General features: G+C 40.0%; 3 protein-coding genes across 5 annotated transcripts in view; 2 read left to right on the plus strand and 1 right to left on the minus strand.

Moving 5' to 3' along the window:
• LOC135708336 (serine/threonine-protein phosphatase 4 regulatory subunit 1-like) overlaps window positions 1-789 on the minus strand; it is a 529,117-nt gene extending 528,328 nt beyond the window's left edge. Inside the window, exon 1 of the mRNA XM_065230381.1 lies at window positions 125-789. Coding sequence (XP_065086453.1) covers window positions 125-134 — 10 coding nt within the window. The 5' untranslated portion in view covers window positions 135-789. The remainder of the gene's footprint in view (window positions 1-124) is intronic.
• Window positions 790-5,660: 4,871 nt separating this feature from the next.
• Window positions 5,661-6,179, plus strand: LOC135708579 (uncharacterized). The gene is made up of 2 exons (XM_065230684.1): window positions 5,661-5,909; window positions 5,997-6,179. The coding sequence occupies exons 1-2, from the start codon at window positions 5,707-5,709 to the stop codon at window positions 6,121-6,123; spliced, it is 330 nt and encodes a 109-aa protein (XP_065086756.1). The 5' UTR covers window positions 5,661-5,706; the 3' UTR covers window positions 6,124-6,179.
• Window positions 6,180-6,826: 647 nt separating this feature from the next.
• Window positions 6,827-16,541, plus strand: part of foi (fear-of-intimacy) — a 118,621-nt gene continuing 108,906 nt past the window's right edge. The window contains exon 1 of one of the 3 annotated variants that reach the window (XM_065230437.1): window positions 6,827-7,358. The gene's annotated coding sequence lies outside the window, so the exon portion shown is untranslated. The remainder of the gene's footprint in view (window positions 7,359-16,541) is intronic. The other 2 variants (XM_065230438.1, XM_065230439.1) reach the window with 2 other exon arrangements.

Genomic DNA, 16,541 nt, shown 5'->3' on the forward strand with positions numbered 1-16,541 from the left:
GGCTTCCTTGCTTCCTCCTGCTCAACCCCCTAAGCCGCTCAGCACAGGTTCTGACTTCAGCGCCGCTCGGGGGACACTCCCTACAAGTATACAAGCAGATTGTTTCCCCACAAAGAACACTTACCATTGAACATCTTGGCTGCTTGTTTGTTCCTTCCAGTGTCTCTCTTGTCACACACAGATAAAAAATCCAGCCTCTTCGTCTTTGAAACAACAATTCACATTGGATGCCGAAGCTCTTTCCCAGTAGCACCAGGGAGCGTTCTTATCAAATTTTCCAGGGATCTCTCCGTTGCACACACTTTTACTATTCGAGTCTCTTCACCTAAATCCGATTAATCGATCGGAGAAACGAAAACACTACCGCCGCCGAACAAAACAATAGGAGACGATCCAAAGGTTAAACACAAAAAAAAAAAACAACGTAACACTACAGCTAAGCGAAAGAAGAAAACCGTGTAAAAGAGGAAAAACACGCAGCAATTTTACGCTGAATCCGCACGGAACGGGACGAACAAGAAAATCAAAATACAAAACTCGAACCCACACGCTCAACGATCCGGAAGCCGTCCGTCGTCGTCGTCGCGCTCGCCAGTCCACACACTCCCGACACTGGTTTCCGTTTCCCGGGGACGGCACAGGTTGTACCCGATCGAAATACGACAAATTCGAGTCACTTTTCCGCAAATTTCGTACCAAAAATTCTTCCTTTCTTTCACCACACCACACAAGAGGACCAGTCAAAAGAGGAGATCACACTCAAAAAAAAAAAGGTCCGTAAAGGCAGGCAGGCAGGCAGAGGGCAGGTTAATGTTCGCAATCCATCCAACCAAACCAACAGCCAACCAAACGCAATAACGCACTCACACCAACACCGCTTTTCTTCGCATCGCAACACAAAAGCAAACGCGATGACAGTTCGGCAGGGATGCCAGTCCAGAAAATGTCACGATGACAGATCGGATGCCTAATAGTGTCAAAAATCTCGCGTCACATTTCAAAAGGTCCTAAAGTGACAAATGTAAACAAATCGAGTTGAGCGATACAAACTATTGCTCTTTTATCATTGTATGTGATACAAAAACACCCATCCAATTTTACTAATAGCGAATTCGTTTATTATTCAGTTCCAACCTGGATCGGGTATCAAGATTGGGTCTGCTTGTTTTCTGACAAACGTCAGTTTGCTCGTTTGTTTTTAAAACCTAGCTCAGGTTGAGGTTCGCACTGACAAAAAGTTCGGTTTCTCACTGGGTTGGAACTGGTTCCAATCCCGATAATAAACGAATTCGCTATAAGATAATCATAGGTCGAAAATTGTGCAATGTACAGTTTGAAATGATGGGTACATGATTGTTACTTTGGTCATTCGGACTGCCAAACATGATTGGTGCTCATTTTTTAAAGGTGGGCCAATCTAAAGTTAGGTATTCTGCCATAGAGGTAACTCTAAGACTAGAAGGTCCCGAAATAACGTGCTCAACTTTTTGGCTCAGCTCTGGTACTCTCTTCGGTCCCAAGCTAATCGATTCACCCCTCGAAACATAGGAAAAACCAATAACCCCTCATTTTATCTGTCAAACTTTCATAGCGAATCAAAACAAACATTGCGTAGTACTAGAATTTCGACTAGAATGGGATACGTTAATCGTTTGCTTGGGACCAATAGGCTAGTCAAGTAGTGAGCCAATTTAAAATCGTTAGTTTCGTATTGATTGTTGTTATAACTCTGTAGTCTGAACCGAGGTCTGAACGTACATTAACGAGTTTAAATTGTTCTAATTTTTTCTCTGGGAAAAAAAAGGCGCCAATTTGTGAGCGGTGTTCAGAGGATGTAAACAAAGGCAAGAAGCAAGACTTGAACGATGAAAGTGACGTTTTGCTGAAAGTCTGATTGCTGAAAATTACTAGAAAATTGGCATTGACGGCACCGTCGAAAAATTTGCTCTTCCAGTTTCTTATGGGAATTTTCGGTGAATTGACAAATGAACAAAGTCGATTGGCAAATCAAATTTGGCACTCATGGAGAATAGAAGAACTATGAAAGTGATGATGGTTTCAAAATTTTCGATGGGGAGGTCTACAAATGCAATCTTAAAATGCTTTTATTTTGCAAATGTAGAATTTTATTTTATTCTGCTGCTACAGTGGTAGAAAAGCTGAAATCTATGTATATGCCCAAAAATCTCAACAGAATTTATTTTTTTCTATTTTATATTTCTATTGAGTAGTCCTTAAGTTTTCTACTAAAATGCTCCATTTGCAAAATAAAAGCATTTTAAGATTGCACTCGTATACCTCAACGTGTACAATTTTGAAATCATCATCACTCTCATAGTACTTCTATTCTCCACGAGTGCCAACTTTGATTTGCCAATAGGCTGTTTCTATGCACCACCAATGTAGAGTGCGCTGGGTGATTATGAAAGGAAACGTCAACCAAACTGTTTGTTTACATCAAAATTACAATTTTTACATCTCAAATAAACGCATGACGTTATGCGTATCTTGCATATTTCCATCAGGAGGGGTCTTATTTTATTATTTTTCACATATTTGAACGGATTTACAGTTGAAATAAAACCACATTAAAAATCCTGAAGATCATAACAGCTGGGGTAGTTTTATAAATCTTCACTTTTCTTAACAAAAATATGTGGAAGCACCAGCCGGATTATTGCAAAATCGATACCGAAAACAAAATATTCCATGTGGATGATGATTACAAGCACCTGCGATAGATAAATTAATCAGAAAAAGTAAAAACATTTTCCTCTTCGTATGCTCTCGGCGAAAATTTCAGCCCTTATCACTCATTTGGTTCCGAGTTTGGTTCCCTTATTCACCACCAGAGACTGAAACGATCCCTTAGGATCTATTGGACTCGCCTATTTCGTACATCTAAATTAAGCCAACGCGAGTCAAACTGTCCGAAATTTATCCAGCTTTCTATGCTCGGTAATGGCGGCCTGTTTGTATGAATAAATGTATCCTTCACTGTGCTTTTTGACACTAACTGGAGGTCGTATGTTGTTCCATTTTCTACAGTTCCTGGGAGAGGGAAAGGGAAGGGGTTGAAATTCGAACATCAGGATAGTGTCAAAAAGCACAGTGAAGGATACATTTATTCATACAAACAGGCCGCCATTACCGAGCATGGAAAGCTGGATAAATTGTCCAAAAACCATAGAAAGCTTACAAACTGATATTTATTGTGTCACAAGCACAACAATACCCTATGAACGGTTTTACAACCTGAAAATGTTCCCAATCAAACCGTAAATCATGCCCACCACCTCCAACATGATCTCCCAACAAACAGTTTTAACTGATTAAGAGCTGAATAATATTTTTTTTAGCTGAAGAAGCATATTTTTGCTTGAATGAGCCCTTATTCTGCTTTCAATGTTAATTGGGATTGCTTTATAGCCCTGTCTCTATACCGTCTTTACTGATTTCACGGATAGAAATCCCCTTATACATTTTGACAAATTTCTGTTGCTGATTATTCATCAAATGTATAAGCAAATATATTATATTAACAATATGATCCACTCTTTCGCTTAGCTGGTGAACCGAATTTTCAGCGATGAAAGCACCTCTGTGGCCGAAAAGGCTACCATTGTATTTGTTTATCGTTACGAGGGGTAAACCAAATGAAAATTTGTTTGATATTTCAAATGAATGTATTTCAGCATTTTATTTTATTTGATGACAACAGTGACATGTCAGACAAATTTTAAAGTAATATACACAATGTAATTAATGAAAATAATTTGACTCTTACTTTTGTAATAAGTGCTATATTCGCACCCCTCGATTGTAATTGAATGATTGTTGCTGACCTTTTTCAACGCTACACACACAGAGTTTATATTACCGACGTCAGTAAAATTTTACTGGGTTTTTAAACAGCTGAGTTTTCAGTAATCAAGCCACAAGTGTTTTGCCGTTACTGAAAACTCCGTAAATAGCACAAACCGTGAACTGTCAAAAAGTGCCGGTTTAGTCAGTAAGGAACTACTGACTTTTTCAGTAATTTGTTTGTTTACCTTATTATTGCTGAGTTTTTCAGCATTGTTTTTTTTTTTTGTTTTTTTGACGATAAAGTCAGTAAATTATTCAAAACGGCTGATTTATCGGTGAATTAAAATACGATTTCGAGAAGACAAAACAACAAATTTTCGGGCTTTTTTTTAGTTTTTATTGTTACTGCATTTATGCAGCAGTGTACATGTTTATGTGTAGGTATGTAGTAGCAGCGCTCAATTGTTGAGCTATTCCAAGTTAAGGTTCAATTTACTTTGATGGTTTTTGGAAAATTTCAAAAGCAGTTTTTTCCGGCGCATTATTTCAGATTGCAAAAAGCTCGCACTATTCGATTCCTTTTGACATTTTACACAAAATGACGCGAGCTTTTTGCAATCTAAACTAATGCGCCGAAAAAAACTGCGTTTGATTTTTTTAAAAATGCATCAAGGTAAATTGAACCTTAATAAGGAATTTTTCGCCCGTAGTGGTGAGGGTGTTGACTCCCATCATCGTCGCCATTAAAAAGACAAAAAACTGCTTGTCAGTTGGCTTAATTCCAGCTTTCAAAATCACAATGGATTGGCAGAGCAACTCAAAACTATATGAAAAATCTTTGTTGATGGGGATGGTGATGCCTTTCCATGAAATTACTGCATCAGAGTTGTCCTCCGGAAAATTTCCTCTCATGTAGAGTATGGGGTTGTCGCTTTTGACGATCGGGATCGGTTCATCATGCTGGAAAAATATAAAAATAGGTAGGTACTTCATAATTGAGTAAAGCCATAGAAATGGAACAAAATCCAGTAATAATGAGAACATTTTTGAAAACACAAATGTGAATAGTTACCTGGATCCATTCAACGATGCCACTTAGTGGATTGTTGTCATCAGTGCCATTTCTTGTCCGCTTCATTCCACGACTTGGATTTTTCAGACGCATAATCCCAAGTGTTCTGAGAGTAACTATAAATAGTTTTCAATTTAATTAAATTAATAAAAAACGTTCGATTATCATTACCGCTTTGAACATGCTTCAGTATAGCTGAGTAAGTCTTCAAAACCCTGGTTTGTAAATCCTCAAATTTTCGCCAAAAATCTGGAGATAAAGATGGTGCGTGAAGCAATATTTTGTGGGTCGCCATTGCAACATTTGGAAAAGGCATGAATGGATCATATTGTTAATATGACATATTTGGTATAAGTCAACTAATAAGCAGACGCCTTGCCAAAAAGTTAATGAAGATCATGTGTCCAATGAAATGTATAAATGATCACACATACCGTTTATGCAAATAGGACCTATGTGGCTTGTCTTATAAGGACTTATAAGGCTTATAAAATAATTAATTTTCGTTTCGTGTTAGTTAAGGGAGACAATACTTTTCGTTACAAGTCAATGAGTCTACATAAGTCCTTCCTTCACATTCTTTTACCGTTGGCAACAGTAAGAATATATATATACGTAGCTGTTCTTCTTTGTTTGTTTATTTATTATCCCTGCTCGTATGGTGACCGATGCGATTGTCCCCCTTTTTTTATATATCATTGTTTTGGCCCGTCATGGCAACGATCGAAACTGTTATCAATTAGTCAAACTTTCTGGTTCATTGAGTATAGGAATTCGGTTCTTGACCTTGGTTCAAAATTAGCAGTATTTAAAGTCCGAAACTTAAAATGTCCATCAAAAAACCTCCGGCCACACTGGAAACGATGTTCACCTCGTACGCCAAGTTCCGGCCCACGTCCAACACATTCCAGGGTGACGGCAAGCGCATTCTGCTGTCCCAAAGCGATGCCTGGATGCAACAAGCCCGGTTGATAGGGGAGAAGCGCTTTTTCACCCTCACCGAAACGGGCGTAACGTTTTTCACCTTCAGGTAGGTTCGGGGTGCGCGTTTGTTGTTAATCTATATCGGTGCCACCTGTTGTTGATGTCGGGCGGGTGTTTGTTCCTTTATTCGCAGCAAATCATCCCTGGACTTTGAGGAGTATCAAGAGTTCTTGCAGAAGCTCTGCGAGTGCAAGGGCATCGGTCTGGAGGAGGTGAAGAACAGCATGGTCAGTTGTGGTCCTCCCGGGGTGGATTCCTGACAGTTTGGAAGCCGTACGCTGATTGCGTACCTGAACCACATTATTGGGGATGTGCTGTGAAAAAAATGTGTTTCCTGTGATTGGATGGAATAATAAATTGCCGACAGATTCAAGCTTTTGAAACAAAGTCGTTGAAATTTGAATTTGATCAGTTTTTATTTATTCGTCACTGAACCGTCACTGAGGGGGGTGGAAAACGAACCGTTCGTTGTGGAAGTTGAAATTTTTGAACGGATCGTTGGCACAAACGCTTGCGCAGGCCCCGCTGCGTATTGTCCAATATGTGCAAACAGGTATGACAATGCAAATTCCTCATCTCTTTCGTTTCTACCGTTGTTTGAATGGTTGACGGGATGTGTCGTCAAACTCCGTCATCCGTTTGAACTGTGCAGGAAAAAAAGAGACGACAAATTCTGTGGGCCATGTGAGTTTACACTCATTGGCGTTGACGGCGACTCTGTAGCTCTTTACTCCTATGGTAAAATCCATAAGCAAACGCCAGACTGTGCGTGAAACAGGCGGACTTCGTACTATCCTTTCACTCCACCGAGAAATCCCATAAGAAACTGTCAATATGTTCTAGAAGAGACGATTTTTCGACGGTGCCGTCAACGCCAATTGAGTGCGGTCGATGACACAAACACAAACAAACACGTGCGGAGATGTCAGATGCGAGCCTCGCGTTCGGGTTGGCAGTGTGAGAAAAATAAGCGATTTCGATTACGGCTTTCCTGGCTGCAAACTGCATCTGGCAAAAGAAGAATCACTGTTGTGTTTCGAAGATTCTAAATCGGAAAAGTGCACTTGATAGTGCATTGGTGCTCGCGATAGATCGTGTGGACGTGGTGGACAAGGTTCTATTCGGACCATCGGAGTTTTGCGTAATCGTTAATCGATTCGATACCGTGTGCGGGAGCAACCAGTGGTGGATGTTTTTTTTTTTCGCGTGGGAAATATCGGAAGGCAGGAAGGAAGTAGTGTAACATCAGCACTTCTAGCAAACGCGAACGGTACGGGGCCATAGGAGGAAACCATATTCCGTCACGTGTAGTTTGTGGACGTATTGAAGCAGATCGATTGATAAGCTCTTCGTGGGTGGTATCGGTATGTAGTTGCACGGTGCGCTACTTGTAGTTGAAAATAAAAACTTAGATAAAAGTGCTCTTCTTAGTCCTTATCATCTGAAGCTTGCCCCTACAATCAATCAATTGCGGAGTTTTCTACACGTCGGCAAGGTCTCGAAATAATTCTCAGAGTGGTGCCTACATGGACGGTGACGACGACGACGACGACGACAACAACGGTGAAAGTACGGTGGGTTGATTTAGCCTGAGAAAAATATGCTTTCTCGCTGATGGGAAGAACCAACGGCCGAATAGAAAAGCGTGTGGTGAGGCTTTCGACTGAATACCATAAGTGGTATTGAAGAGAAACTCTTTTAGGTAGTACGGCTGAGAACAACGCCGGCAATTAATTAGCAAAAGGTATGGAAGTTGGAGGAGGGGGAGGGGTAAAACACCCACATTGAGGAAGATCGTTATTTAATCCAGAAATTGAACCAAACATATTTAGGTGGACTTTCAAGGTTTTGGTGGATTACGATTATCATTTTGAACTTGCTGATAATTATTTATCAATTTTTATCACATCAATTGCAATACTTTAAATCAATTAAGTAAGGTATTAAATAATTGTCAGTAAAATCGAAAAGATAATCGGAAACCAAAAGCCGCCCGGTAAAATGCGCATACTGAATTCATTTCAAAAAAGAATACATTTACGCTTAAACGCGTTAGGGTACATGACGGCTTTGGCAATACCTGTAAACAAAGCCCTTCAGGGGTCAGTATTGGCCAAACGATGTTCTGAATCATGCTGTATCCACAGGGCATTCCGACTCCTCTGATTTGAAATTAATCGACTGCAACTCTTCGACTCCGTCCGCAATCCAACAAAATACAATTACTTCACGAAATTCAGGAAATAAATAAAAACGTCAAGCCCATCTAAGCAATTTAAAAAAAAAAATCTGTTTTCACTTCTAACAAAATCGGTTATAAACTTCTGCAATGAAAATGGACACATAAATTCGAAGTTCGTCACAGTTTCGTATTTTACTCTGTACCTTAGAAAAATATACAAAAATATCATACAAATTGAAAAAAAAAAAAAATGTGGTAACTTATAAAATTATGTTCTTCAATCAAATGGGAAAAACGTTTAAATAAATTTTGCCCCATCTTACATTAAATATACATACTTTCTAAAAGAAATTGATAATATTTGAAGTGAAACATTTAAAATAAATTGTTTATACTTTTAAAGTTTGCAATTTTCATGAGCTTTATATACTAAATATATTCTAAATGTTGAAACGTTGATACACTTATTGAGGTATTTCAGTCTTTAAAACATTTTTACTCGAAATTACTAAAAAATACTGTCTATGTTTTTCCCAGAATTATTTTACTTTTCTAAATTCTGTCTCAGACGTCATTGCGATCAGAAGTGATGTTTTAGTGCTACAATTTAATATAAAAAAATAAAGACGCCATGTTGAAAAGAATTACAGGATCCAAAATGATCGAATTTTTGTAAAAATTTGAATGATTGTCCATAACACATAATTATTATGCAAATCGGAGGAGGTCGAGTCTTAATTTTATATTTGTTTGATCCTATTTGGCCTGGAACCGATCACCTTCGTAACTGCTCGATATCCTGCCTAACTCGATGATCTTTCTAACTAGAAAGTTAGGAAGTGTTGACAGTATTAAATTTTTAATTGCTTTGTAGGAAAGTATTTGAATTTTTCAAACCGCTCCTTGACTGGAAAATAACCCGTTTTCCGTCTCAAATAATGCAGGATCATTCTTTTTGCGACCAAAATTGGAAATAACGACATTTTTAACTTTCACTCTTGAATTGCTCAATATCTCGGCATGATTTCAATGCAACTTCAAATGTTCTACAAATTTTGAGTACGAGTCAAGGGACCATTCATGATGACCATGAATGGCTATAAATTCTGCCGCTAGATGGCAACACTGCCCTGGTAGAATCTAATGAAGCCAATGGGTATTTAACTCTGCACACTCTTATCTGTGCCAAGAGATTAAGCAGAGCCTAAAGCTGTGCTATGCGTTGTGTGGATCCCAAAATGGTGACAGACATCGATTTTGGGCCTATACACGTCGTCCCCATTAATAGTTTACGGTAAATCAAAGGCCGCCACCTTCAATTTTAAAATGGCGTCTAGAATCGATATCCAGCCTCTACACATAGGGTATTTGACAGTTTTTCTTGAACCGATGGTCGCCACCTTGGATTTTAAAATGGCGTCCGAAATCGATTTCTGACCTCTACACATCATCCTTTTTTCGGTTCCTGTCCCCACATTGCACAGCTACATCTGATATGGACAAGCTTCTACACATAACATATTAAGGAAGTTCATGTGCACACTAGCGCCGCGTAGTGAGAGAGTTCTTAAATAATATAACCACCATCCGAAAGGACTTGGTCACCTGCACAACTTTGCTGAAGACAGCAACGTTCTATATGGCCAGGTTCTCGAGATACAGTTTATATAGGAAGTTCACGTGCTACGTAGTGATAAAGTTCTGAACTAATATGAACACCATACAAAAGGACATGATCACCTGAACAACTATGCTCAAGACAGTAACCTTCTATAAGACCAGTATTTTGAGGTACAGCTTATATACGAAGCTCATGTGTAAACTAGAGCTGCGTAGTGAGAGAGTTCTGAACTTATATGGCTACCATCCGAAAGGACTTGGTCACTTGAACAACTTTGCTCAAGTCTGTAACTTTCTAAATGGCCAGGATCACGAAATCTTCTATGTTGAACCTATGATCCATATATTATAGCGCCCGTCATAAGTAACATAAAAGTGAAGCGCCTCTAGCGGCGTAGTTCCCAATTGAATCTGAATCCAATGACACAGGCTTGTTGGTCTATCCCAGCACATCAACTTTGTCCAAGACAGTATAGCTCTATATATTGAAACAAATTAGATAATCCCCAGCCCCTATTAGTGAAAATCCCATACGCTGTGGGTATCCTTATTCGCTGTTCCTTATTCACATCCCCGTTACCCCGGCAACAAGGATTCCTGACTGTAGTTCTATAGTGGAAACCCTCAAATATCCTCCAACTCCATATCTGTCATACTTTTCTATATTGTTCATTCTGCATATCAAACTTGTAAAAGAAGCAAAAAACCCTCCACATCCAGCACAATTTTGTCGTCGTTCAGAGGATTTTTATCCATACTGTTCCCCGATCGCATTCCGTACCGTACGGTCGAATTGGACGATCTTACAAGCATTTGACCAACCGTCGCTAGAGGTAACGCATCTCGGTCGTCTTGACTGCCGTATCGACCCTCTCGACTGACCATGGTGTGGAAGAACTCTGTTGGCGTGAGGCCCGAATGAAAGCTATTCTGGACGAAACCACGAGCCGCTGGGATTTTCGCTACGAATCGGATGAGATAAACATACTTTTGTTGATTTTGAAGAAATTCATGATGCAGACAATACTTACAGAATGTTTCCTTGGAATTTTTCGAAAAGTGGCAAGGAACGATCTTCGAAGCCCAATGGAGTAAACAAAGAAGTCGACCTTTGCAACGATTAGCAAAACGTCAACACTTGGCAGTGATGCCGTTTTATATAATATTTTTTTGTCCTATTTGTCAACATGTGTCCTAACGTGCCCAACGGAGTGCCAAATTAATCCTGCAATGTTGGTACTACGATGCTAACCATCGTTGCCAGACTGTACGACAACATTGGTGCCGTTGTCGCTGTATACTTCCAAAGGGGCTCCACACCGCCCAACGAATCGGTAAAGTACGTTATGCAGCTTTCCGTAGTCAGGCTATGCGCAACTTCGAGGTGAACTGCGCAAGTCGTCAGACATGTTAACAATGACACCCAGCGCTTTGCGTGAGCGCGCCCAATCTTCACAAGCACCGGGCCAAAATAGTCCACACCAACATACGATAAAGGACGTTCAAAGGATGCTGATCTGCCAACCGGAAGAGGTGCCAAACTGCTCGAGTAGAATCAAATAGAGCTTAATTATTCGGTATCGTTTCAAGTACAGAGGGTCTAGTATAAGAGAGGAGTGGACTGGTTGGTTTTGAGCCAAACAAACTGTCAAAGCCAGAGCCAATCGAGCAGTGCCTATCTTGATTGTATTGGCAGTGTTGCTAGAAACCTCCCAGGCATAGGTTGCCAAGGTAGTTTGTTCTGAATCCGCTCCTCTCTTATACTAGACCCTCTCTAGTTTCAAGGTTGCGACTTCGAATGTTTTTCCACTGACAAATCATATTCAGCTTGGCCTTGTATGAAGGGCCAAAACCGGAGGGGTGGACCCGTAAGCAGAAACGCCCACGCGAAACTCACCGGGAACAGAAGAAGAATCTCCTTTCAGCAAACAAGATCATATGATTCGCCATGGAACAAGCCCTTGTCCTGAAAGATGCCCCATGAGTGTGGGGAAGAGCCCGCCCTTTATCCAAGAAAAGTTAGAATATGAGTCACTTAGGACAATACTGAATCACTTCAGGAAAGCTTGGAATCACTTTGAAAACGACTGAATCGCTTCATAACACTTCGGAATCACTACCCAGAGTGTCGACTATCTGGAAAAACAGGGAAACTCAGAGAATTCAATTTTTTAACCCAGATAAAAACAATTGACCCTTAGTAGCTGAAATATTAAGGTGTCGCATTTTGTCCGCTCTGGGCATTTTATTCCCTTTTCCCCTTCATCGAGAAAGGTTGTATTAATAGGCACTAAGAATTCCACTGTGTGATTCAGACGCGCCTCTTGGAAGGTTACACAATCAATTTGAATAAGGTGGCATAATAAGGGGTTTATTTTAAAACCTTAACACGATCGACCTTAACCGATTGACACACATGGTGTCCAGTGAACCGGAAGACTGGGAATATCATCGGGAAGAGCTTCGTCCTCTCTTCGGAAAATTAAAGTAAGATTCTGGCCCTTGCTTGGAATGCTTTCAAGGCCCTTGGACTGGATTGGATTTTCAGTTTTTTGTCACTTTACAGAATTAGACTCAGGGAACACGTCAAAGATGTTTTGATGAATTTTAGAGGAGTTTAATTCCAGAGAAATCTGGTAAATTTTAGAGCCATTCTGAGATTTTAAAACAACAATGATGTTTCTCAGTATAACCATAGAGGTAACTCTAAGACCAGAAGGTCCCGAAATAATGTGGTCAAATTTTTGGCTCAGCTCTGGTACTCTCTTCGGTCCCAAGCTAATCGATTCACCCCTCGAAACATAAGAAAAACCAAAAACCCCTCATTTTATCTGTCAAACTTTCATAGCGAATCAAAACACACATTGTGTAGTACTAGAATTTCGACTAGAATGGGGTACGTTAATCGATTTGCTTGGGACTAATAGGCTAGTCAAGTAGTGAGCCAATTTAAAATCGTTAGTTTCGTATTGATTGTTGGTATAACACAAGCCAAAAAAGCTCAAGGAACTTCATTGTAGTTAAGGGAATGTCATAAATAATCAGGGAACACCTCAGAGAAGGTTGGAGGAACAGGAACCTCAACAAGGCTCTGCAAAGACGTTCAAAGAAACCTCAGAGAAGCTTATAGGACTTTTCGTGAAATTTAAGGAAATTCTGGAAAAGTTCACAGAACTTGCAAACCCATCTGTGCCGAATACTTAATCTCTGCACAGAAAAAAAGTTGTTGAATATTACATTCAAACTGCTGCAACCAGGTCAATCCATCGGTTGTGTAATATAACGTTGTACGATGTACATCGATTTTGCGAACAAAATTACATCCATTGATGTAATCCTAATAAACAAATACCATAAACGAACTGTATCCCGGATGTGACTGCTTTCTAACACCCCGATGGGTCTGGGTTCAATCCCAGCCGAGGTCGGTGGGATTTTTCTGAGGCATAAAAATCTCTGGTCACGTCTTCCTTCGGAAGGGAAGTAAAGCCGTTGGTCCCGGCCCATATGTGTTGTGAATGGGTGCGATATCCTACGCAGGTGTGGAAGCTGCCTTCCTGCACATTCGATTGCCGTCAATGAATGGCAATCGATGTCCGTCGGTGATTGGCACTAGATTGCGGAACAGAGACCGACGTTAAATAAAAGGAAGAAAGTATCTGTTTTTTCCTTTAACATCATTATTTCATACATCAGCTTGAATTACATTGATCGATATTACATTTTTTTTGCTTGTGCCAAAAGATGTGCCAAGCGTTGTGCCGATCGTGTCGAAGTGTGGCAATCAAGGTGGCAATCTCAGTACCCCATGAGTTTGGCAACCCTGCAATTGTGACTTTTGAGATCGTTTGTTTACAATTTCAAGCTCTCATGGACGATTAATTGAAAAATGAAGAAAACAGTTGTGAACATTAATTCCGGAGTGATTTGAGACAAACAAGTCAATCGCCGATTTATCGTGAATAAAAGTGCAATCTCGAAAACTAATAACACTATCACGTAAAGGACTGATTTCTTTATCATTTGGTATAGTTTTTTTTTACGAGATTGAGCTTTTATTCGCGATTGACGTGTTTGTTTACAGAAGCAATTACGCCCAAATCTCAAATCACTCCAGAATTCCAATATTAAACGATCTGTTTGTTTTGGCCCAAGACATGGCCCTTATTATGAGTGTCACTTCACGGTGAAAACGAAGTGAAGTGATCACTTGTCACTCACGGTGAAGTCAACCGGTCAGCACTCGTGATTATTTCAGTTACCGTGGGGACGTAATGTGTGATTAGCCCCGGTCCCTTTCAAATTGTATCCTTATTTGCGTACGGCCCTTATATTTGAAATGACATTTCACATTCATCTAGTGCTGGCCAATTTTCATTCGAATAATCGATTAATCGATTAACGAACCGAAATGTAAAATATTTGTTATCGATTATATCATGCCGATATAAGCATTAAGTTCTCCAGAGAATCTTCACCAATCGTTTCAATCATGTGCTGCACTCTAATTGGTGGTAAAATGACAGCACAGCGAACAAAAAATAATCGATTAGTTGTTAATCGAGTAATTAAAGAATGGGACATCTCTGATTTTGGTGTGATTGTTTTGATAAAAAAGAGCGCGAAATTTCATCTCTACCGAGGGGGCAGCAAAACCACAAAATTACCTTGCATACGGAGGGTATTCATTGGATGAAATGGACCGTGAAAGAGGACACTGAAATCGATAGTTTTTCCTCCTACTGTTTCATCTTAGTATTCTTCTTTGGTGAAGTCATTGCCGTGTAAATCAAATGGGAATCACTTCACCGTGAGTGATAAGTTGTCATTTCACCGTGAACTGACATCGGTAATAAGGACCCATATGAAATACGAGTGCCTGTCCTGTTGAAAGTAAAATGAGCAGCAAATAACACGCGTGGTTCAACGATGCCAAACAAGTGTTTCATGAAGGAACGACAAATTCGATCACAGCAGAAAATACAGCAAGGATTACGAGTTCAAGTACCACCACGTAAGCACAGTCACAAGCATAGATTCTAATTTTTGGTTTATCTCAGGAAAGGCTGAAATAGAAAAACTATCATTTAGCTCCGGAACAAAACGCGAATGACGATGCCACTTATTTCAAGATTTTTGGGCTATTAGTACGGTCTCCAGAGCAGAACTAAACCAGGCTAGCAAAGGCGAACCTAAACCAAGTCATGGAAGAAAAAAAGGTCAAGACAGGGAGGACACCTATTTATACTATCAATGTGTACTATATATTATATAGTACAGTATAAATCAAGCAGACACATCACTTCCCCTTACAGGAACTCGAGTTCTGGGCTGCTTATCACTCAAAGTTCCATACAGTGCATGGAGAGGATCCCCATCTTCAGTTGCTGCTCGATGTAGAGGTTAGCCATACGTCACATATCCTCAGCAATTTTACCTATCAATTCTCCTCGTTAGATTTTTCAGGAGCTGCAGGCATAAATTTCATATTCTAGCTTCCAAAAATGCACCTAAAAGTAGAGTTTGTTAGAACTGATAACAGAGCGAAAGGCCGATGATCCGATTCATATAAAACATTAGCTGTAGATTATTCACTCTCCATACTAATCCGAATCTTTTGAACGAATCCGGATTTTATAGCCTATATGATAGCCTATATTGAACTTGAATAGTGTTGCCGTTTTATGTAATATTGTTCGTGACATACTTGTCAACGTGTTCCTTAACGTGCCGAACAGTGTGCCATGCTGTGTTTCGGCACAGTGTGCAGAGTTGATTACCCCTTGGAAATCTTCTAAATTTACAGTAGAGTGTTTCATGGTAACTTTGCTGAAGATATCGTATGTCACGTAATTTTAATTATTTTACTATTTTAGGTAGTTTTAAAGCTTATGCTTTTCTCACAATTTAAATCTTAATTGTTGCATTATGTATGGCCTTTCAGATGTCGTATCAAAAATAAAATTATTATTGATTGAGTCTTCAACAAACTGCATGTTTTTTGGATAAAAGTACCCATTCGGTAATGCTGTAGAGCAGTTATGCATCTAGAGGTAGCGAATCTAGAGCAACACCAGGTTAATCCTCTTCTTAAGCAGGATCTCGTCCACAAGCTTCCGGCCCGCCATGATAAGCGTGAGTAGGTTCGATACAAAAATCGAACAGGAAGGTAAATCTGCATACTTTCACCGATTTTGTGTCGAAGATTGTTGCAGAAGCTTGCGCGGCCAACGTGAAGATGGAGTTCAGACCGGAATCGAAGCCAGTTTGCAACGAGCACGCCGGAAAGAGCAAAGCGAAGGAATATGGAGCTCATTTATACAATCACAGCGTAGTGGAGAGGCGTCTGTCAGGATTTCAAGGCCTGGACATTTCGGGACCGTTTGAAGTTGATAGAAAAGTGGAAACTCTGTGGTACAACATCGACGAATGTCGGGAGCGTCATAATCCCCTACTGCATTCCGCTGCTGGATCCGTGGTAATCAACGCACACTTTCGAACCACTAGTACCATAGAGGTAACTCTAAGACCAGAAGGTCCCGAAGAAACGAGCTCAACTTTTTGGCTCTGTTTTGGTACTATCTTCGGTCCCAAGCTAATCGATTCACCCCTCGAAACATAAGAAAATCCACTGTCAAACTTTCATAGCGAATCAAAACAAACATAGTGTAGTACTTGAATTTATACTAGAATGGGACACGTTAATCGTTTGCTTGGGACCAATAGGCTAGTCAAGTAGTGAGCCAATTTAAAATCGTTAGTTTCGTATTGATTGTGGCTAGTACCATCATGTTCCGTATGATACCAGTGACCTTGTATTTCGGTAAGCGTTCGGCTAATACGTTAGCGTTTCTGGACGAGGACGCATCAGTGACT

Source organism: Ochlerotatus camptorhynchus, unplaced genomic scaffold (genome assembly GCF_037179485.1).
Source record: "Ochlerotatus camptorhynchus isolate MF236.1 unplaced genomic scaffold, CSIRO-AGI_Acam_v1.1 ptg000330l, whole genome shotgun sequence".
In the NCBI taxonomy this organism is placed as follows: Eukaryota; Metazoa; Arthropoda; class Insecta; order Diptera; family Culicidae; genus Ochlerotatus; species Ochlerotatus camptorhynchus.

Coding starts and splice junctions, on each gene's coding strand:
- LOC135708579 (XM_065230684.1), top strand. CDS start 5,707: ATGTCCATCAAAAAACCTCCGGCCACACTGGAAACGATGTTCACCTCG. Junction 5,910..5,996: donor GTAACGTTTTTCACCTTCAG/GTAGGTTCGGGG, acceptor CTTTATTCGCAG/CAAATCATCCCTGGACTTTG.